Below are 24,481 nucleotides of genomic sequence, written 5' to 3' on the forward strand. Positions count from 1 at the left end.
TGATTGTTTTTGTGTAGGATGGGATACCTTCCTGCACAAAAATAATCCTTATATTGCAGCACACGTGGACAGAGGAAATAACAAGACGAAATAAAGATGTTTCTTCTTGTTATGCTTCAGTTGGGAAGGCATAACATGTTGACACAATCTCAGGTTTACTGTTCTTAGTCAATATCGGACTGTGCCAAAATCTATGGGTTGGTGCACAGAAAAGCCCATGCTGCACCTATCGGACGCCTTCTCAACCCAGATTAATGCAAGACAGCAATTTGTGCTCCCTTGCGTTACTCTGGATTTAATGAACCACAAAGAGCCATGCAAGGTTGCTTTGCATAGCTTAGTAAATCCCACTTAATGGCTTGAGTTGCCTTGCACGATCCAAGGGCAACACAAGCCCTTAGTAAGTCTGGCTCTTAGTCTTGTTTTCAGAGTTTGAAATTCTCCATTGGGACAAGGCTGCTTGATGTGCTGCACAAGGGCTCCATCAGGCCAGATACCTTCTTGAAAAGGATATGCTGCTTTGGAGAATCTCAGAGCAGAGATATACCTGGTTCAACAAGGTGGCACATGGGAAGGATCAGCTTCAAGAGTTTGTCCTGGTCCTCCAGCACTTGGGGGTCAAGATTCAGTCCAGCAGAAGGGTAGCCGTGGTAAAGATCAGTCACAAATTCTAAGCTGGTAAGTAAGGCATATGTATGCTATAACAAGTAGTGCAACAAATACATTTGTTACAACAGCATCATACACCTCACCACCAAAAGGATGTACTGCCAGGTTCCCACCGGAAGGTTCAACCATATAACAGAATAAACCAAAGTTTTTGGAGCACTCAAAGAAGTGGTATACCTGTAGAGAGTCTCTAAATTGGCAAAGTAGTAGACATGTGTTTTTTTCTGAATTTTTATTGGGTTTCAACAGTGCTTGGCTAGAAAGTATAAGTTACATCAAACCAGCCAACAGCTTGCACTCTTTTTGTCCTATGAACTTTAAAGTCTTTCACATCTTCAACAAATGATTTATGCTCAATATGCAGCATATAGTATCTGTTGGTACAGAAAAGTTCTCTGTATGGCAATAGACGCACCCCTTCCCTTAGTGTCCAACTGTACTGATGTCAGGATCCCTAATACTGATTTTTGTTGTCATAGGAAACATGGATCATGTGTGTGCGCCATGACTCAGGTCTATCTCACAGATTGCGGTCTTGTTGTACAGGGAGGGGTGCCCAAAGCACTGCCTTCTAGTTGTGGAATGCTACTGCCTACACCAGGAGTCAAACATCATGAGCATGGTGGTGGCAGCATGCCTTGTACTGATCAGTAGGAGTGAATAGGTCCTTTTTAAACTGTATCACTGGAGTGATGCCCTAAGGCCCCCTCATTTTATTGGTATGCTGCTGTGTGCTTTACACACCTTTGGCCTACACAGATTTGATATGTACTACTATGCAGTGCATGAGTGGTGTATCTGCGCTGAGTTTATGTATGTGTGGAAAGGGGATATCACAGGGATAATGCAATACTGAGCAGTCCGTACATGGTGAAAGCATATGCTAGATGTCTGTGTGCCTATGACTGGTCCAGTGGATGGAGGATTTAGTACTGAGCAATGCATGTGTCAGGAATCCCCAAGGTGCCTCCTGTGTTATCTGTCAGCATCCCCAGGGATTAGGGTTAAATCATATCTTTGTTTTTGGTTAAACCTTCATGTTTCTAAGTAAACATAATGGGCTGTGTTATACAATTGTTTTTATCAATGCTTGTTTTACCAATGCTTGTTTGCTAATGTGAGCAGGTGTAGACATGTGCTTCTAATTGGGTGTGGTGTAGACATTTGCTTCTAATTGGGTGTGGTGACTCATCCACATGTGGAAACTCAACTGCTTTCCTGATTGGCTATAAATAGCATAGTGAAGCATTCCTCCCTGCTTGGCTTTGTTTTGCTTCCTGATCTCAGCATCTGATTTGCAGTCCATCTCCTATTGTCATCCTCGTATTCAGGACTTTTGAGGCAATTCTTTTCTTTGTTCTTGTACCAGCTGACACCAGGCATTCCTCAAGCACTCCAGAATAGACTGCAGCTAAGTGACCAGTATTCTCCAGGGAGTTTGTTCTTTGAGCGCCGCGCTTTCGTAGAACAGCTGGTGTATTTCAGACCTCGTATTTTGGCAGAGTGCTTATCTTGAAGAGACAAATTAATGTCTGAACATTCTACATTATTATTGTAGTTACTTGCCTAAATGTGCTTCAGGAAATCTGCTTGAGCTCAAGTACTACTAAAAGTGACAGTGCTATTTTAAAAGAGCATTTACCTGACTTTTCTTTCTCTAATAGCATAACTCCTGGACTTAAATTGTGCCATTCATGCCTGTGTTTCAGGTTTGAGGAATTTGCTTTTGAAGGGGTTTTCACACACACAGTGGAACCAAACCAAACTGTGCCACCCTAACTGTTCAGACCCAGAGTGGACATTTGTATTGCTTGGATTGTTTTTGTTCCTTTTAGTTTAACGCGGTGCATGCAGGAGAAGTTATATGTGATATAATTAATGTCATTTTTTGTCTTTCTTGTGCATGATAAGTGCAACCACAGTTCTAATTGTAGTGTGCAACAGTGCATCTCTGTGAATCCAGCCCTAGTGTCGCAGTACTTATTGTTATAGTACTCAGTTTGGGTTTTTGGTAATGCAGTGTTAGTAATTGTGCCAACAGTTATTATTATCCAAGAAAAGTGCTGGAGCCTCCCGGTGTTCTTCTACCGCTCCCTTGCCCATATCAGAAAGAGAGATTCAGTTTCAAGGAAGTTGAGTGCACTAACTCTACTATCACTCTGTCAACAACGACCTGCCCCCGAAGATACAGGGTGCCTTGCTGTACTGGCAAGACGTGGCAGCGTTTTGTCTCTTTCTCTTCCACTCCCCCTTTCCTTTTAGGACACCTGCCGGGGTTTCTGTGTCCCCCAGGAAGTGCCGAGAGGTGTTCCAGGTGGTCGGGGGCATACCATCTCCCCTGCAGACATCCTGCTTTGCAGGTAAGTGGCCCATCTCACCATAAAGCCAAGCCTCAACATACAGGGCTGCCTGGGCGATGGATTCCTCAATGGGTACTTTCAAAGGTTTAGCACATGGTTTACCAACTGATCAGGATGTTCCATCTTTATTCGATTTAACTAGGGCCCTAGCAGGATTACAGAAGGAAGTTCTTTCCTTGAAGCAAGAGAACCTGGAGTTACACACTGAACTACAGCGGTATAAACCACAAGACACCCCCTGGGGAGGAGTCAAACTAAAAACACAAATCTCCAGTACTACAGGCCCCTCGGTTTGACCCGTCTAATCATGTTCCTAGACCCGATTCAGGCCCATCGACTTCCACCACACAACCCATGCAGGTAATGGTCACAACACAAACTCCTGTGCCCTTAGCTCCTCCAGAAGTTTTTTTTGGAGATAGTGCCAAGTTCAACATTTTTCTTAACCAGTGCCAGCTACAGTTTTTGTGTCAGGCAGCTGCTTTCCCCAATGATGCTGCAAAGGTAGCTTTTATTATCTCTTAGTTGGGAGGCAATGCAGCTAATTGGTCTATTCCGCTGGGGGAGGGCAATGACCCTATACTGTATGATTTCAACTGGTTAAAGGAATCCTTGCGGAAACTGTTCTCCAAGCACCTCTTCGTGCAAGCCAGTGACAATGAGTTGCTGAATTTGTGCCAGGGAAACAAGGATCTACTGTCCTATATCACCTCTTTCAATCGGTTGGTGGAAGAGACTGAGTGGCCCGAGGAGAAGAGGACCTCCCTCTTCTATCGTGGCCTTCGGACGATCTCAAGGATGTTCTAGCCCAAATTGTAGAACCTCCTACGGAGCGTTCTGAGTTCATTGACCTGGTGGTATGATTGGATCACAGCTTGACTGAATGCAAGGGAGAAGAATTAAGGGGTGACACACGCTTAGTGGTGCTCAAAACTGAGAAAAAGGAGTACACCATTCCCACGCATAATACACCTGAGCCCATGCAAATTGGCAGTGTGCGGGGCCCACTATCTAAGGAAGAGAAAGAACGTAAGAAAACATTTAAACTGTGTTTATACTGTGGTGAGGCAGGACATTTTGCTGGGGAATGTCCTAGCAAGCCTACTGCTCCAAAGAAAACCATCGGAGCGGTAACAGGGCCTGAATTCTCTTACTGACCAGGCGGAAAACTAACTGTCTCAATACCTTCTGAGACCATTTTATCGAGCGCTTCTTTCAATTAGGTCTCACATCTTCTGGCTAATACCACCAGTCCAGTACCTCGACGTCTAACTCTTATTGTGACGTTAGTGTTGACCCCTCAGGTTCGTAAGGTCATTCCCATATTGCTTGACTCTGGGGCTACTGGAAACTTTTTAGACTCTGGTTTGGCTAAAACCCTAAATATTATGACTGTCAGAAAAGACGACCCTGAACCAGTCAGAGCCGTGGATGGCTCAGAATTGTCCTCCGGGCTTATCGTTTATCAAACAACTCCCTTGTCCATGCTTTGTGCAAACAACCATACAGAACAAATTCAGTTTGACCTCATAGATACCCCAGTATTTGGAGCTATTTTGGGGATACCCTGGGTTCAGCTACACAATCCCAAAATTGACTGGGCAGCAACATTAGACTCTAAACATTGCTGGCACTCCTGTTACCAAGACAAACCATTACTAGTGACACCCTTGCATTGTGGGTACACACATAGTATGGCTATCAAGCCGGATGACACACTGGCCATTCCTGCACCATATAAAGACTTCCTTGATGTCTTTAGTGAACAGAAGGCCACCCAGCTGCCACCACTTAGGTCATATGATTGTTGTATAGACTTGATTCCAGGGGCAACGCTACCATGTAGTAGGGTGTATGCTCTTTCTGAGCCTGAGAATCGATACCTGCAAGACTAACTGGATGATCTATTGGCTAAGGGTTTCATTCATCATTCAATGTCACCAGTATCGTCGTCTTTGTTCTTCGTGCCCAAGAAGAATCGTGAGCTGCGCGCCTGTATAGATTATCGTGCAGTGAACAAAGTGACCATAAAAAATCAGTATCCACTTCTGTTGATCCTGGTCAGTCGACCATTTATATTAAACTCGACCTCCGGGGCGCCTACCACTTGACCCGAGTGATGAAAGGGGATGAGTGGAAGATGGCATTCTGAACTAAATTCGGACACTTCGAGTACACAGTGATGTCCTTCGGGGTGTGTAACACTCCTGCAGCTTTTCAATTTTTCATCAGTGAAGTGCTGCAGGAGTGTCTGGATATCTGTGTAGTGGTATAAATAGATGACATTTTGATCTATTTGTCTTCCACTGAGGAACATATAGGGCATGTAAAAGCGCTTTTACAATGGCTTTGTGAGCATAATTTCTTCATCAAGCTGGAAAAATGTGTTTTTCACGCTACAACTGTAGAATTCCTGGGATTTGTGATCACTCCTGATGGAATTTCCATGGATAGGTCCAAGGTACAGGCCGTCCTAAATTAGGTAGCCCCAAGATCCATCAAGGAAGTGCAACAGTTTTTGGGCTTTGCAAATTGTTATCGGAGATTTATACCCCGCTTTTCTACCGTGGTATCTCCCCTAACTCGTCTCCTACGAAAGGGGGTGTAGTTCCTCTGGGATGCAGAAGCTGAGAAAGCCTTCCAAAATCTTACAAACACATTCAACGAAGCACCCATTCTCCATCATCCTGACCCGGCTCAGCCATTTTTCGTGGAAGCAGACACTTCCCAAATGGCAGTGCCTTGTCCCAACTAGATCCTGAGTCTAGGCATTTCCATCCAGTAGCTTCACTTCTCAAAGAAATTGCTATCCGCAAAGCAAAATTACACGGTGGCGGAGCAGGAACTTCTGGCCATCAAGCTTGCCTTCCAGGAATGGCGTCACCACCTACTGGGAGCTAGACACACTGTAACTATTTACACAGATCACTGTAATTTACAGTTTTTTCAAGTGACCAAGGCCCTGACACCTCGTCAATTATGCTGGCTTCTATTCTTTAACGAGTTTGACTTCGTAATCACCTATAAGTCTGGTACTACACAACAAAAGGCAGACACATTGTCTAGGATGGGTTTCTCCTCTGATGTTGCACTAGAACAGGTCAGAAGCATTATACCCCCAGAAAAAATCGTGGCTGTGTGTACTTCCCAAGAGTTCCATGAGAAAATACGGGTAGCCCAACACAAGGTTCCCTGTTCAACTGATGTGTATGAAAAAGAGGGTTTACTGTACCATGCTGATCAGTTGTAAGTCCCTACCAAAGAATTATGGGATACAGTGTTACATTGGGGACATGATTCTGTCCTCGCAGATCACCTGGGTGAGAAAAAGATGTTAGATCTCTGTCAAAGATGGTTTTGGTGGCCTACACTTGTGCAGGATGTCAGAAGCTATGTCCAGACCTGTTCCACCTGTGTTCGGGCTTAAACCCCACATAGTCCAGCCACAGGATTGTTACTTCCCATGCCAATTCCAGTGGCCCCATCGCATACCATAAGTATGGATTTTATTGCTGATCTCCCAGCTTCCAATGGACACACTGCCATACGGGTGGTTGTAGACTAACTAACTAAAATGGTTCCTTTTGTTCCATTAAAATGCCTTCCTATGGCTTCCAAGCTCTCTAATTTGTTTGTCTAACAGATTGTATGGCTTCACGGGTTGCCCACCACAATTGTTTCCGATCGTGGCCCCCAATTTATATCACGGTTTTGGCGTAGCTTCTGTTCCTCTGTCTGTATGGACGTCCACTTGTCCTCTGCATATCATCCACAAACGGATGGGCAGACGGAACGTGCCAACCAATCGTTGGAGCAAATCCTGAGATATTACACTGACACATGGTCTACTGAGTGGGATAAGGCATTACCTCTTGTTGAATTTGTATATAACAACTGTGCCCACATGGCTACAGGAGCATCCCCATTTTACTGTTTGTTTGGTCTGCACCCAAGAATGCTAACTATAACTGGGTCCCAGACATCCACAAGAGTCCCATCATTACAGAAACACCATAAAGAGTTACAGGAGATTCAAAAACAAGTAGAACACTATTTAAAACTTTACCAAGCTCAAGTAAAAAAACAAAAATCAAGCAGACAAAGGAAGGAGACCTGCTCCCTCTTATCAGATAGGAGATCAGTTGTGGCTCTCATAAAAAAATCTCCATCTTGCAGGATCCAGAAAATTAAACCCCTGATTTCTAGGCCCCTTTCTTATTGGCAAAATCATCAATCCCGTGGTAGTAGAACTGACATTGCCAGATGATTTCAAATTACACCCTGTGTTTCATGTGTTGTTGCTCCCGCCCTATTCCCCTGATATCTGCGATGTTCCATCACCTCCTCCGGTAAAAGTACACGGGCAATGGGAATTTGAAGTGGCCAAAATTCTTGACTCGAGGCGCGTCCGTGGTATTCTACACTATTTATTGGCTTGGAAAGGCTATGGGCCTGAGGGCAATTCCTGGGAACCTGCGTCCAACAGTTCATGCTCCACGTCTCGCTAAAAAATTCCATCTCCTGCACCCTTCCCAGCCCTGCCTTTTGAGAGGGTCCTTGGTGGGGAGGACTGTCAGAATCCCCAAGGTGCCTCCTGCGTTATCTGTCAGCATCCCAGGGATTAGGGTTAAATCATATCTCTGTTCTTGGTTAAAACTTCATGTTTCCAAGGAAACATAATGTGCTGTGTTACACAATTGGTTTTTATCAATGCTTGTTTTACCAATGCTTGTTTGCTAATGTGAGCATGTATAGACATGTGCTTCTAATTGGGTGTGGTGTGACATGTGCTTCTAATTGGGTGTAGTGACTCATCCACATTTGGAAACTCAACTGCTTTCCTGATTGGCTATAAATAGCAGAGTGAAGCATGCCTCCCTGCTTAGCTTTGTTTTGCTTCCTGATCTCAGCATCTGATTTGGCAGTCCAACCCCTGCTGTCATCCTCTTATTCAGGACTTTTGAGGCAATTCTTTTCTTTGTTCCTGTACCAGCTGACACTAGGCATTCCTCCGGCACTCCGGAAAAGACTGCAGCTAAGTGACTGGTATTCTCCAGGGAGTTTGTTCTTTGAGCGCCGCGCTTTTCTAGAACAGCTGGTGTATTTTAGACGTCCTATTTTGGCAGAGTGCTAATCTTGAAGAGACAAATGCATTTCTGAACATTATTATTATTGTTATTCATTATTATTGTAGTTACTTGCCTAAATGTGCTTCAGGAAATCTGCTTGAGCTCAAGTACTACAAAAAGTGACAGTGCAATTTTAAAAGAGCATTTACTTGACTTTTCTTTCTCTAATAGCATAACTCTTGAATTTAGATTGTGTCATTCATGCCTGTGTTTCAGGTTTGAGGAATTTGCTTTTGAAGTGTTTTTCACACACTCAGTGAAACCAAACCAAACTGTGCCACCCTGAGTGGACATTTGTATTTCTTGGATTGTTTTTGTTCCTTTTAGTTTAACCCTATGCATGCAGGAAAGTTATAAGTAATATAATGACTGCCCTTGTTTGTCTTTTCTTGTGCATGATAAGTGCAACCACAGTTCTAATTATAGTGTGCAAGTGGTACTCAGATTGGGTTTTTGGTAATGCAGTGTTAGTAATTGGGCCAACAGTTATTATTATCCAAGAAAAGTGCTGGAGCATCCTGGTGTTCTTCTACTGCACCCGTGCCCATATCAGAAAGAGAGATTAAGTTTCAAGGAAACTGAGTGCACTAACTCTACTATCACTCTGTCAACAACAACCTGCCCCCCGAAGATACAGCGTGCCTGGCTGGACCGGCAAGACGTAGCAGTGTTTTGTCTCTTTCTCTTCAACTCCTCCTTTCCTTTTGGGACACCTGTCGGGGTTACTGTGTCCACCAGGAAGTGCTGAGAGGTGTTCCAAGAGGTCGGGGGGCATACCATCGCCCCTGCAGACATCCTGCTTTTCAGGTGAGTGGCCCCGTCTCGACAGCGTGCATGGTGAATGCATATGCTCGATGTCTGTGTGCCTATGAGTGGTCCATTAGATGGAAGATGTAGTGGTGTGCATTTCATGCATGGTAAATGCATGTGCTGGATCTATGTGTGCCTATGAGCAGTACAGTACATGAAGGCTACAGCGCTGTGCAACGTGTGTAGTTTGCATACATGCACTAGGTGAATGTGTGCCTGTGAATGGTAGAATATATGGAGGAACCTAGGTCCTATTTTGGGAAACCCAGGCCTACACACTGAAACATGGGGGGGTAGAGAAATCCCTCCAGAGAGATTTGTGGTATGTTGCATTCCTATATGCTGGGTGGGACACACACTGGATATGAGAGAGCCGGGCACACTTCAAAGCATGCTCTTTGATTCAATGAGAAGTTACAAGGAAGGGGCATAGGCAAGGAGATGGAGCTTATACTAGAATTATAAAGCATAGGGCTGGGGCCCTTAGCTCACCTTTTGAGACACAAATCACTCTGGCTGACATTTAGGTGTGAACTCTAGTCACTCCCATGGCCTGTGTTGTGGGCTATCAACTTTGAAGTCACTTCTGCTGTGACAGACTGTTTTCATGTGGAAGAAGAGAGAGGAGGAGTGGGTACTTCAAACAAAGCAGACCCCCAATAAAAACATAAAGGACCTGGGCTCTGAATCACATTTGGTGTCTGGAAATGGACTATAAGAAGCAGAATTTGTGACCACAAACATTGTCATGTGCCAAGCAGCCCAAAGGGCTGTGTAAGGAAGTGAAGCTCTACATGAATTTTGTCTGTGACCAGGACGGGGGGCCTAGGCCTGCTAGTGTCCCTGCTGAGTGAGGGGACATCACCCAGGGAATCCAAGACCACCTGCCCTGGAGCCTCGATCATAAGCACCTGCCTCCTTGCCAAGATCAGTGCACCCTGTGAAGAAGAGGGGAGCACTGGAGGGAGCCAGGTCCAGTGGGGAGGCCTGTTGAGTGGACTCTCTTAGTGAGGTGACAAGAGATGGTTGCTGCACCGATCATATTGTTGCATGTGTGTATAATGAAATTGGTGATGCTCCTATGCATGAGGAAGTCTGTCTTGAACTTGTACATCGGCAGTGGGAATCGGCAACCCCATATGCCAGGATGGGCCACCATGAGAAGACTGCCCTGTGCGTTAGTGGGCCATGACACAGTATGCCAGGAGGGGCCACCCATGAGGACTTCACTGCACCAACTGTGTCAGAGTCTGTGCACTGTGAGGATATGGTGACCCCGTATGCCAGAGGGGGTCACTAGAGCCAGCAAGTTTCGTGACCTGGTTAGAGTACAGAGGAGTGAGGTCACTCTATGATCCTGGACACCTGCATAGGACAGAGGATTTGCACCAGAAGTCTCATATCCCCGCCCCTCTGTCGCAGGAGGAACCAGAGACTTATCCTGCAAAAAGAAGCTGCTGAAACCTCCATTAGCTTCAGAGGTGTGACCAATATGATGACTCTATGACTGCTGAGTGCAACTCGCTTAGGCCGCATGCAGTGAATTCACCAGAATCAGCTCCAGTTGCTTGGATCCTGCAAGGTGCAGATAAGACTAATTTTGGGGCTGTCGGCCTCGGGAGAACTTGCTGCTAATTAGACCTGGAACACTGTTGACTTTAAAAATAGTCATAGCGGACTTTTGAGACTTCGACTACTAGTAGTAGACTAATTGTACACAAGGATTTGTGTCAAAATCCTGTGTTTCCCTCAGGAGTATTATGAGGAGAAATGTTTTCATTTCCCCTCATTTTACAGCACAAAGACAAAAAGGGAAATGCATTACAGCATGGTTTCTGTAAAGGAAGGGACCACTTCCTGCGCAAACAATGTGCTGACCACGCCTTGTGTCTGCCCTTGTCCCTAACCCTTCTCTCCCAGTGTGTCTGCCTGCACGCATCCTCAAGGATATATAGAAAAATGAGTGCGGGAGACAGTCGGGAGGTTGGGGAAAGGCATTCTGTATGGGGCGACTTAGGAACAGTAATAAAATGCTTGCAGCTTCTCCATTAAAAACATTAGAGCTTAATTTTTCATTAAAAGTGTACCATAAGCACAGAAACAACTCACGGGGAAAATAGCATATGTGGGGCCTATAACCCTCAACTAGTGGTGAACTGGTTGTTTTTAGGCTATTTGCTTTTTCTGATAATAAATCATGATCGGTGTCACTATTTGACTGTAGAGAGGAGCTAAAAGCTACCATGTACCTCAGAGTTGCATGTTAGGGATAACCATGATTGACAAAATAATTAATACTTACTTGAAGACAACTTAAGAATGAGTAAACTTGTTCATATGTGATGTCTTTGTTCAACTGGCCTGTAAAACAAACACATTAGATCAATCCAGATTCAAAAGTCAAAATATAGAGATTTTGAGAAAGTTAAATAGACACTCAAGCAGCCCTTCACAAGCCCTCTCTCTGATATCCTCTTCTTAATGAAATCCTACAAGCAAACTTACGTTTTATAAAGTTTCCCAGAGTTTTATGTTTTACACATCATCGAACATAAACTAAATAAATCTACACTGCTACAATTAAGGTTTTATATCTTCAAATATTTTATTTTTCTTAAACTTCACATATAAGCCTCTAGATGACTAAAGGTCATGATATAGGGCAGGGAAAGACATTTTAAAGGGGCAAGGTCTCAAAATATTGAGTACTAAATATTGTGCTACTCACATATTACAAAAATCCTGATGACCAAAATATTGACATGGTAGATATGTATTTATATATATATAGGTAAGTGTAGGTTTACTATACTTCTAAACTTGACTCCACACATATGTAACTGGATTTACTTAAAAAAACAAAGGTTACAGGGAGGTCATAGTTAGGCTCAAATTTTTAACTTAAAAAAACAGATAAATTCACCTGCTATGATTAGAGTTTTCTCAAGTAACTATTACTCGTGCCCTAATGTAACTATAACTCGCACCCCTGGCATGCACAGTTTGTTTGTCAAAACTTTTACTGCAAATAGTACATTGTTATTATCAATGATGGTATCAAAGATGTCATGAGTGCCGCAATTTGTGTGGTAATTAGCGCTGCATGGCGAGGGCACGAGTTAAAGTAGGGCACAGATATACACATTTATTTTCCCTTTAATACCTCAAAAACTACTGAACTAATTCACACCGAATAACCAAAAGCACAACCTGCGCAACAAAATCTAGCTTTTTGCCAAATTTGGTGTAATTCCATCCAGCAATTAAAGTTCTTATATTACAGCACCCTTCATTGTAAGTCCATATATAAACATAGTAATGCTATGCATATTTTTTTTTGCGTAGTCGATAGTTCCTTCATCCAAGGTTTATTGCATGATAGTACAGTCTATAGTGTATTCCAGACAGCATTACACCATTTTCACAGCCAGCCAACACGTGTTTCATCACTACATGTGACCTTTTCAAGGCTAGATTGTTGTATAATGCAACCCAGATGGGTAATTCATAAGTAATCTCTTTGTTAATTACGATCTGTACAGTTAGCATGTTGAAACGCGGGGTCCTGTCGATAGCCTTAGATCACCGCATCCGCATCTGTTGTAAGCTTACCACAGATGCAGATGTGGTGATCCAAGGCTATCGACAGGACCCAGCGTATCAGGGATCCGGCTTATCAAGTATTACAGTCACTTGAAGTGGGGATTACTGAACCACCGGTTTTGAGTTCTTCTAACCCACCAATACTACTGGAAACTACTAGGACCATCTAAAAGTTTGACTTCACATCTTGCCTCTACATAACATTGCAAGAGTGTGTACGTGCTACCTGTACAGATCGTGCAATAAACCTTGGATGAAGGAACTATTGTCTACGCAAAAATATTTATGTGAAGCATTAGTATGTTTATATATGGAAAATGAAGTGTGCAGCGATATATGAACTTTAATTTCAAGATACAGCGGGTTCTCCAACTGTTACTAGTATGTCGGGTAGTAGGATACCTGGCATCACATTTTGCATCCGTCGAAACACTTAGCGCTAATTTGTTTATCCTTCAGCCCTAATACTTGTTACACACAGGAGGCGTGATCCACATTCTACCACTACCCTCCATTTGGTTTTCCATCCAGCAGTTTGGGCTAGTCATATTCAAAACTCCTATGGGAATTAACACGGGAAACACATGGTTTTTGCCCTCCTTTGTCATGGCCCCCACTTGATGGATCACCTCAAAATGTCACAGGCACAAGAATCATTAGCACACTTCTTTTAGAAAATTTTGTGAAATTATGCCAAAGATATAGACAAGTCAAAAAATGCTTCTTCTATGGAAAAATGGTCCTAATTATAGCTACCTAGTGGTGACCACCACTAGGTGTTTTATATATATATACATATTCAACGTATTTATATGTGGAGTTAAGCACAGTTAATCTATACTTAGTAATATATATACTTGTTGATATTTTGGTTGTCAATATTTTAGCTATGATATTTGTCTAGCAAGATGTTTCCGTAGCAGTGGCTGCCCACAATGTGCAGCAGGGGAGGGGCAGGCACACTCTCATTCACATGCACACACATACTCACACCCAGCACAAACACACCCCCATTCACAGAATGCACACACTATCATACAAACTTTCATACATACACGCACTGACCCAACATTAAAAAAAAATCTTACCAGGCCGTGGTGGTGATCTTAGGTGGTGGGAGGGAAGCCTGTGTTGTTTCCTTGGGGCTTCAGAAGAAATATCTCGCTACCTGCTCTCAGTGCCTGACTTTGTCAAAGGTCAGCCAGTGAGGGGAGGACCATCCTTACTTCATCTCAGAATAGGATCTGATCAGTGAGAGCCGCTGGCCCCACCCCACTCTGCGACGAGTGCCACTGATGGACACTCGGCCCTGGGCACTTCAGAGCTTAAAACAGAAGCAATTAGGTCTGAATCTGTCAATGATGCTCCCCTTGGCAAAAGGGGCTGGCTCACAGAAGACTATGCCTGGCCGTAAAATATTCAGCCTAGCAATTTTCAGCTCAGGAAGCCAGGCACATGCACATTTAGCACATTTACAGCATTTGACTGTCTGACCAGACCATAAAGAGTGTCTGTCAGGCTGACCTTGCTGAGTCTGACGGACACTCTTTCTGCGTTGGAAAAATGTGGACACTGACAAGTCCTCAGCTGTTCTATAGTCTATATGGTGATATACAACCCTTAAAAGCTTTACAATCATGAATGCTGTCAATCCTTCAAACATTCATCTGTATAAATATAAGGCAGTTAATTCACTTAACATTAATCACTAGTTCGTAATCTACAGAAATTACATTTGCCAATAGAAAGGGCCAAAATGATCGTATTTTGATTTACTGGCTGTAGCCTGCAATGAAGCCCAGTTTCACTGTCTTTTCCTTTCCACATGTTTCTATCCATCCTCCCCAAGACACTATGGGTCGAAATTCAAATAAAATGGCAAACTCATTCTTTTTTTGTGCCAGACTCAATTTCCTTACAATATAATCACCAACAGTCCACACATTAAGCCTTTCTCTTTGCTGACTTGCTCAGCACTCGAAACTCTGAACACTCTACCAGCAACACAGAATGAACATGTCATCTCTGCTGTTCCTGCGCACTAAACCTAGCCCTTACTCTTGCAGACTACCTTACCCCAATTTACCCCATATACCATGCATCCCACATCATGAAAACACTACTGTAAAATACCTTGATATTTCCCCTCCCTCCAAAACACAACAAATCTGCTCAATCTTTCTGTGCATGTTCACCCCGCACACACCACACATCACCCACTCACAAATCATGGCAAATAGTACTTTTCCCCATTCTCCCCTGCTCAGTTAGAAAACCAACCTGTTTTGGAAAACTGAAACTTTACCCAACCTGACTGTCAATCAATCAATAAGTATTTGTGGGCTATCACCCCTGGGAGTATCTGAGTGCTGGGGTGTGAAGCATCCGTCGAAGAGCCTGGTCTTGAATTTTTTTTCTGAAGTCTGTAAGGGAGGGTGCAGGTCGGAGGTGGAGGGGCAGGTCATTCCAAGCCTTGGCGGTGATATGGAGGTGTGTGTGCAAGGGCCAGTGAGGAGGAGCATAGGTGTCTGGTGGGTTGGTGGAAGCTTAGTCAGTGGGCCAGTTCTTGATTGTGTAAGGCCTTGTATGTGTACGTGAGGATCTTAAACTGGCATCTCTTCTTGATGGGGAGCCAGTGAAGGTTTCTGAGGTGGGAAGGTGATGTGGGCCCATTTGAGGAGGTCCAGGATGAGTCTGGCTGCTGCGTTCTGTTTGGTCTGGAATCTTTTCAGGAGTTGGGTGGAGATGCCAGTAGAGGGCTTTTCCATAATCAAGGTCGCTGGTGGTACAGGCCTGTGTGACAGTTTTCCTGGTGTTGACTGAGATCAATCTGAAGACTCTGCACAGTATGCAGATAGTGTGGAAACAGGAGGAGGCGAGGCAACTACATTAATTTGTTGTTCCTGGTCTGTTGACTGTTGAGGATGATACTGAGGTCAATTGCATGGTCTGATGGCATGGGAGTCGGTCCGAGTTCGGCTGCCCACTGGCTGTGGTCCCATATGGATGTGTTACATCCGAAGTTCGGTACTTCTGTTTGTCAGAGTTGAGTTTGAGGCAGTTCGCTGTCATCCAGCTGTCTACGTTGGTCATGGGGTTGCAGAAGTTTGTTCTGGTGGTAGATGGGGTCTTTGGTGAGTGAGAGCATGAGCTATGTATCGTCTGATTAGGAGATGATCTTCAGACCGTGGGATCTGACAATGTCAGCAAGGGGGGCCATGTAGGTGTTAAACAATGTGGGGCTGAGGGATGATCCTTAGGGGATGCTGCAAATTATGTTCTTGGGTTCGGAGATGAAGGGCGGTAGCCAGATGCTCTAAGTATACATTCTGTCAGGAAGGAAGCGATCTATTTGAGAGTGTTCCCTTGTATGCAGATGTTGAGGAGTCTGTTGATGAGGGTGTGGTGGGATACAGTGTCAAATGCAGCTGAAAGGTCAAGAAGGATCAGGACAGATGTGTGCTCGTGATGTTGTCTGTGGTTAAGATGAGTGAGGCCTCAGTGCTGTGGTTACCATAGAATCCTGACTGGGAGATGTCAAGCAGGTTGTTTTGTTCCAGGTATGTGGTGAGCTGTTGATTGATGGCTTTCTCAACTACTTTGACTGGGTAGGGGAGCAGAGAGTTGGTCGATAGTTTTTGAGTTCACTAGGGTCATTGGTTATTTTCTGTAAGAGGGGTTTGATTTCAGCATGTTTCCATTTGTCCGGGGAGACTGCTGTGGTAATTGAGGTGAGTTCTCTGCTGATTTGATTGGTTCAGAGGTTGAACATGTGGTTGGGGGTGTTAGACCTGGCAGCTCTTGAAGTGGTTTCCCTGTCCTTTTTGCTTCTGAACCCTTGTTTTTGGACCCTGTGCTGTAATTCGTTTTTGCTGGTTTTGATACTCTGGACACTCTACCACTGCTAACCAGTGCTAAAGTGCAAGTTCTCTCTGTCTAAAGGATATTGATAATTGGTTTTCCATGATTGGCACATTTGATTTACTGATCAGTCTCTAGTACAGTGCACTATGAGTGCCAAGAGCCTGTAAGTCAAAGTAGTGGGCCTGCAGCACTGACTGTGCCACCCACATGAGTAGCCCTGTAAACGTGTGTGTGCAGAATTGCACTGCCAATTCGACCTGGCAAGTGTAGCCACTTGCCAGGCCCAAACCTTCCATTTTACTACACGTAAGTCATGCCTAAAGTAGGCCCTAGGTGGCCTGATTTTTTAAAAAAATCTGTTTATTATTATTTTCAGTGTGCTGCAAAATTTCGACTTACATCAACAGCATGATAACAAAATTTGTGCAATTTCAAGCTGATACGCACATCAGAGAAATGTAGGCGCCAAACCAGCAAGTAACTAGCCCTCCAGTTCAAATACTTAATCATTTCTTGCCGGGGCTCACATAGCACAGGATTAACGGACACACAAAGTCCACAGAGAGGAGTCATATTTTAAAGTCTTGAAGCCTACAGACAATTAGAAGGACGACAAATAGCTCCCCACCTCTGCAAACCATTCCTGAGGAGCAGCTTATTCATACAATTTTGTGCTGGCAGGTATATAGTTTAAGCAAATCACAGGTAACAATAGAAACATGAACGACCACTTGAGTACTATTTATACAGTCAATAGGTTGGTTGCAAGTAAAACGCGCCACCATAGGCATGGGAACTTCCTACATTATCCATACGCACCAGTATAGGACGGGGGTACATGCAAGCCCCAATCACCTGCCGCCCAATAGCATTCAGCCCCATCCCCAAAAAAGAGGAGACTGGACCGGCCGCCCAGACACAAGCACCCCCGTCTTCATGCTCCCACGCCGAGCTCAGGTGCCCATCCACCCCAGCAGTTAAACTAATTCCTCTGCATCAGAGACCCGACCCATACTCCGCAGATTTGACAACATTTCTTCCAAACTGTCTGACAACGGATACTTGCGTAGCCCTAACGCATCTTCTCCTTTCAATGCCACTCCCTCCGCATTTGCCCACACCTCAAATGAGCATTTCCAGGCCAACTCAGGTGGTAGGTCGGCCGACTTCCACCTGCGGGTTATCAGTTGCTTAGCTGTTATCAGGCCCAAATCCAGAAAACGCTCTGCAGCTCTGTGCCGCTCGCCCCTGGGAAAAAGGCCCAGCACACAAGCCTCCCAGGTAAGTGGAACCGGGCTTGGCATGCACTCTGATAGGCAGCACACCAGTGCCTTCCAGAAACAATGCAAGGATGGGCAGGACCATAGCATGAGTAACATGTCTGCATCTATATAAGAACAACGGGGGCATGCTGCATCTTGAAGAGCAAAATATCTGTTTACTCGGGCCGGAGTGAGGTAGGCCCTGTGAATGATATAGAATTGGATCAAACGGAATCTAGAGTTGCGGGGTACATTAGTGTGTCCGGAGAGAGCTGATTTCCACTGCGCATCTGTGACTGAGGTGGTAGCATCCCTGTCCCAGGCTGCACGTAGCACGTCGCAGTCTAGGGCTGTGTGTATGCGCAGCGCGTCAGTAAACCATCTAATTAGGTGTCGTCCCTGCCCCATCACCTGTATGTACTGTATCACCAACACATCACCCCATCTAAATGTCAAAGACCTCAACAATGAGTTATATAACAGAAACTGCCCTGCAGGCAGCCCCGACTCCTGAACCAGTGTAGGAAACGGAATAAGCTTATCATCATAGAGGTCCACCAATGTGTATAACTCTGCTTCATGCCACGCACGCAGCTCAGGACCCGACGTAATCCTAGGGCCCAAGGAGTGCCGAACAACGGCAAAGCTGGAGCAAATGGAACCACCCCCCCCGGTGAGGCGCAGGCCACCTTAAGGAATATTTGTCCTGGCAATGCCACACGTGTGAGTGAGTGAAATAAGTGCGACACCCGCATGAGGGACCAAGGACCTTCCGTGGTTGCCGTGTCTTTGAGATGAAGACCCGCCAGCCACTTGGACACCCACTGGAGTTGAGAGGCCAGATAGTAATGCTCCAGATTAGGAACCACAAGACCACCTCTCTCCAGCGGCAAGCACAGTTTTTTCAGCGCGACTCTGCAGCGACCCCCATTCCAAATGAATTCCCTCAACGTAGACTCCAGACCTCTGAAGAAACGGGGGGGGGATGTAGTGCGGGAGATTAGAAGAGTAATATAATAGGCGCGGAAAGACAATCATTTTCAGTAGCGCTATCCTGCCTGCCACTGACAGCGGCAGTGTCTTCCAAAAAGCCATCTGGGATTTCAAACGAAGACACTGCCCTCTTTAGATTTCCATCAACTAGGTCTTCATCCCGGTGATAAATACGGATGCCTAGGTACCTGAATGCATGTGGCTGCCATGGGACCACACTCCCAGCAAGACAAAGTTCTGGGTTCGATAACGTAGAGTCGAAAGGGAAGAGACATGATTTGGACCAATTGACCTTAAGGCCAGATAACAAGGCAAATCGTTGCAACAGGGTTCCAACCTCTGGGGGGATACGTGTAATATCCCTAAAATACAACAAAAGGTCATCAGCGTATAGAGATGCCACGTGCAGGGCGTTTCCCAGGATTATACCCCAACCAGCTCCTCTGTCGCGCAAAACCGCCGCCAGTGGCTCCATGGCAAGGGAAAACAGATCGGGGAAAGGAGGCAGCGGGAGAAGGGGGCAACCCTCCCTCATACCTCTACACACATTGACTGCATCTGAAACAATGCCCCCCAGCTTAACCAGGACCTGAGGATTAGTGTAGAGCAACTGAACCAACCGAATCAAGTGGGGTCCAATGCCAAACCGCCGCAAGACCCTAAAAAGATAGGGCCATTCTAGGGAATCAAAGGCCTTCTCCAGGTCAAGGATTAGACATCCCGCCTGTGGCCAATCCCGTCTCGCATAGTGCATGACACGAAACAGCCGCCAGATGTTGTGCGACGTATCTCTCGCCAGCACAAACCTATTTTGGTCCGGATGTACCAAGCCCGGTGTTATAGGCGCAAAACGCATAGTATTTTATAGTCCGTATTGAGCATCGCTAGCAGTCAGTACGAACCCAAGTCCACCGGGTCCTTACCAGGCTTGGGAAGGGACACAAGCAGCGCCTCCCTCTGAGATGCCATCAGGCATCCCCTCCGCGCTGCCTCCTCATAAACACCGAGCAGCTTGGGCGCAAGTATGGAAGTAAGGGCCAGATGTAGGAAGCCGGCAAATTGCGACTTGCAATTTGCGAGTCCGAGTGACTCGCAAATTGCAACTCGCAATTTGCTATGCAGAACGGTGTCTCAGACACCGTCTGCGAGTCGCTATGGGGTCGCAAAGACCCATCTCATTCATATTAATGAGGTGGGTCGCAATTTGCGCCCCCATAGCGACTATGGGCACTCACGGGAATGGAGGCCTGCTGGGAACAGCAGACCTCCATGTCCGTGACTGCTTTTAAATAAAGCAGTTTTTTTTCCCCAAGTGTAGCCCGTTTTCCTTAAAGGAAAACGAGCTGCACTTAGAAAAAAAAAAAACGAAACCTTTAGTTTCAGATTTTTTCAGGGCAGGTAGTGGTCCCTTGGACCACTTCCTGCTCTGAAAAAATATTTTGGTGTCCACTCACAAAGGGGAAGGGGTCCCATAAGGACCCCTTCCAGTTTGCGAGTGGGTTACCATCCACTTCAAGTGGATGGTAACTGCGACTCCATTTGCGACCGTGTACGCGGTCGCAAATGGAATTGCATACCACTGCGAGTCGCAAATAGGAAGGGAACACCCCTTCCTATTTGCGAGTCGGAAATGCATTTTGCGAGTCGGTTCCGACTCGTAAAATGCATTTCTGCATAGCAAACACACATTTGCGACTCGCAAACGGCGATTTTCGCTGTTTGCGACTAACAAACTGTTTGCTACATCTGGCCCTAAATGCCTTGTAAAAATCAGCCGGCAGACCATCCAGGCTTGGCGTTTTGCCAGACGCTAACTCGCTAATACTGGCCTGTATCTCAACAAGATCAAGAGGCTCCTCCAGTGCCTGCCCTTGGTCCGCCGTCAGACATGGGAGTTCCACGCCAGAGAGAAACTCCTCACAAGACCATTCAGGGGAAAGTGCCCTCGAGGCATACAGCACCTGGTAATGCTACGTAAACGAAGAATGTATTTCCCCAGGCATATGCAACAGACCACCGGCTTCCGAGCGGACCTCCATAAACGGGCCATGATCGCGATCACCTCTAACCAGCCAGGCCAGAAGTCTGCCCGACTTGTCTCCCGAAGCACACGTTCTCACTGAGTACACAGCATAATTCAGACAACGCAACCGCTCAAGTAGCGACAACCGCTCAGCACGGGCCGTGGATAACAAGGCCTCCTCTGCGGGGCTCCTAGCAGCCTCCCTCTCTGGGCGCAGCGAGTCTCGCTCCATACGAGTCAGGTCATACTCAATTGAGCGGCGCAAATTCCACTGAGTCCAAAATGCAGTGACCTCGGATGAAGACCTTAAAGGCATCCCACTCCAGCAGGCCCGTAGAGGCAGTACCATCATTATGCTAAAAAAATTCAGGGATCGCCGTGTCCAGAGATGCCCTAAAAGCAGCATCCTTCAAGAGCTCAGCCCTGAGTTTCCAGGTAGGAACCGCTGGGGGGGAAAGATCCCAACCCAAACGCAGAATCTGTGGTTTGTGATCTGAGTGCGTGCGTCCCAAGTAATCTACACCAACGACCGCAGAGGTCATGTTCCACGTGCAGAGCATCCTATCGAGACTTACATGCGGGGAGTGCGGGCAGAATAATACGAGTAAATTCTGTCTGCAGCATTCTGTTGCCGCCATATATCTATCAGGTACCAATGTCGCGTCCAACGCACCAACCCCTGCGCGGCTGCCACAGCAGGGGACGTAGGCAGTGGGGGGAAGGAGCAATCTAAGTCAATATCCAGTACACTGTTAAAGTCCCCTCCCAGTAACCAGGCTTAGTCACTCCAAGCCGCCAAGTGGTGAGACAAATTATCCAGAAAGGAAGTCTGATCTGCATTTAGGGCATATATATAGAGCCCAGCACTATGGCCCGGCCCGCAAGCCGTCCACGGACCAGGGCAAATCTCCCTTGCGAGTCTATGATCTGCTCCTCTGCTACAAAGGGGACACCTGCTTTAATCCAGATCAGGGCACCCCTGGCATAAGTGGAGTGACCTGTTGCATACAGTTGCCCCCTCCAGCGCCGCTGCAAGCGGGGGAGCTCTGAGAGCACCAAATGGGTTTCCTGCAAAAAAGCGAGGTGGACTGAGTGCCTTTTAAGATATGAGTATATGGAGTACCTGCACCTGGGCTTGTATATGCAGTGCACATTCCAAGTGATCGCGATATATGGATTCATGGCAACACCAATCTGGCACACCCGCACACCACCCATCCCGCCTTAAGCGCAATGCTGCTCGTGCATTAGCATGTTTCCAGCACCCGGTCAGACGCTCTGTATATAGCCTCCAGCATAACCAGAACATAACCAATACCATCAGAGCAGATAGACAACCGGTCTCCGCCCAAACCCAACAACTTAGGCATTCAACAACATAATCACACATTCTAATTCTCCATTAGTTGGAGAGTGGGGTAGGCCAAATCACTCAAGGAAGCAAGCACTCACTAAGCCAAACAACCTGGCTATAGTGGATAACAGAGGGGTGGCAGCGGCTAACTGCAGTCTTAAACAGCAATCGAAGCCAGCTTCAGGTCCGGCAACACCCTGTTCAGCCCACCCATAAGGGTTTCCCATGCCTGGCAGCTGGGCCTATTATCAGCTCATATTCAGCAATACATCATCCCTGTAGTGCAGGCGGCCCAACTACTCCAACCAGATGGGTACATCTTTACCAGTCCATCCAAATCGGTTCCTGCAGAGCCTATAAAAGTTCATCCGGGGTGGCAGGCGTTACAGACGGGCACTCCGGAAAGCCCAACTCAGAGAGCCTATCCGGTGTAACAGGTCGGTCACTGGGAGGCTGTGAAATTTCAGTTTCTGATTCTGCCGCCGCTGGAGAGGCACTGATAGTCGCAGCCGATTGTATCGCTTTATGCCGCTCCTGTATGAGCTGTTCCAAGTAAGGGGCATGGGTTGCGGCCTCCGTGGTCGCACCACCACCCTTACGGCCACGCCTCGCCTGACTGCGCCTGCTCTTCGATGCAGGTGGGTTTCTCTCGAGTTCACGGCCCGAAGCGCGGCCTGTTGACTCCAGCCACTCCCACGCCACCTCTAGCATGGTGAAGAAGAGGGATTTATTCTCAGCTACGATGCGGAGTTTGGCGGGAAAAAGTAGAGAGTATTCCAGGCTCAGAGCTCGAAGTCTACGCTTCAAGGGCAAGTAGAAGGCCCAATCCTTTTATACCACCAGAGTATAGTCCGGAAACCTCATTACTTGTGCTTCGTCTACTCGAGGCGGCGGGGAGGATCTCACAGTTTTAAGTATTATATCTCGATCCACATAGTGGAGCAGGCGAATTATAAAAGGACGGGGGCCACTTCCCGGGGGCCTTGGCCGCGTAGGGATTCGATGAGCCTGCTCCACCAAAAAAAAGGGGGTTAGTGTTCCAGCCGGTACCACTCCCCGTAGCCAGCTCTCAGAGAATGCCACCGAGTCACGGCCCTCCACGCCTTCCGGCAGTCCGACCACTTGTATGTTATTTCTCCTGGTGCGGCCCTCCGCATCTTCCACTCGGCGCTCCAGTTCCGCCCCACGTGCTAGAGTATCCCCCACCGTAGACTTCAAGCGAGATGCCACCGGTGTCAGTTCATCTACTCGCGCCTTTATCGTACCTGTTTTATCCACCAACTTGCGATGGTCAGTGTGTAGCAGGACAAGATCACTGGCTACCTTGTCAATCTTGGCTTCCAAGGATGTGCAAGCCTGTTCCAGCGAGTCGCCAATGAGCTCCACCGCAGCCAGCACAGCATCTAACTTCTGGCTGTCTTGCGCCGTAGCGTCCTGCGACCTCCCAGCTGCAGTGCCAGATGAAGGCGACCCGTCCCCGACATGATCAGCGCCGCTGCAGGTTCCAGCCAACGCCACTCCGCTCATCAGCCAACACACCACCAGCTCCGACAACCTAGAGTCTCCCAGTACACCCAACTGGCACGAAAACACCAGGTCATGAGACCTGTGTAACCAATGCGGCAGCCACACTGCAGAGTGGGCCCTCCAGGGCAGTCTCCAGCTCTTCACAGTCAGCGACCACACAGACCTGTCTCCTCAGCACTGGACATCAAGGGGGAACGACTCCTCACAGCCAACTTCCTATCCGTTAACAAATCCGCCACCCAGGCTCCTCCAAGGTCAAACAGGCCAGCTCCTCACCAGTTCTCCAAACCGGGCTAGTCCCGCTTGCTTGCGCACCCAGGGAGGCACTGCGCAGCAGCACGAGCAGCCCAGCCCTCAGTCACACCGGTGCCTTCCTCCTACCACCTGCCTCCAGGCCTCTGGGGACCAACTCCAGGCCTCTAAGGCCTTATCCAAGTAGTTGAGGCAGGGATAGGCCAGCAATCCAGGCCGCACGGTCGGTGGGCCCGGCTCTCCCCTTCTGCGCCAAAGCGCCCCGTGTGGGAGGCCGGCGCCCCCCTCCGCGCACCTGCAGGGTTTCCGGGCTCCTTTTCGCCCCCTATGGGGCACCGTGCTTTCAGGGGCCCCCTCCAGACAGGCTTCCACCACCGGGTCTCACCACGTTGTGAGTCCGCGCCCGCCGCTCACCCGAGCTCGGCGGCCGCAGAACCACGTGGGCCGGGCCGAATTTGCTCTGAGCCGCTCCGGATAGCCGGCGCCTGATCCCGCAATGGCCCGGGGCCCCACCACTGCTCAGCACCTCCTCCAACTAGGCGTGCCAGCCTCCGAACCCCCGTGTGGCTTCAGATAAGCCGGGCGAGACGCGGAGCTTCTTCAGCTCTCGTACGCCATTAACGCTGGCTTGGCCA

General features: G+C 47.1%; 1 protein-coding gene across 2 annotated transcripts in view; it reads right to left on the reverse strand.

The window, feature by feature from the left end:
* The window catches only part of AOAH (acyloxyacyl hydrolase), an 845,303-nt gene that overhangs the window by 234,065 nt on the left and 586,757 nt on the right, over positions 1-24,481 (reverse strand). For both annotated transcript variants that reach the window (XM_069215577.1, XM_069215569.1), the window contains exon 17: positions 11,271-11,329. In XM_069215577.1, the coding sequence (XP_069071678.1) occupies positions 11,271-11,329 (59 nt within the window). The remainder of the gene's footprint in view (positions 1-11,270; positions 11,330-24,481) is intronic.

This window comes from Pleurodeles waltl, chromosome 2_1 (assembly GCF_031143425.1).
Source record: "Pleurodeles waltl isolate 20211129_DDA chromosome 2_1, aPleWal1.hap1.20221129, whole genome shotgun sequence".
Classification (NCBI taxonomy): domain Eukaryota; kingdom Metazoa; phylum Chordata; class Amphibia; order Caudata; family Salamandridae; genus Pleurodeles; species Pleurodeles waltl.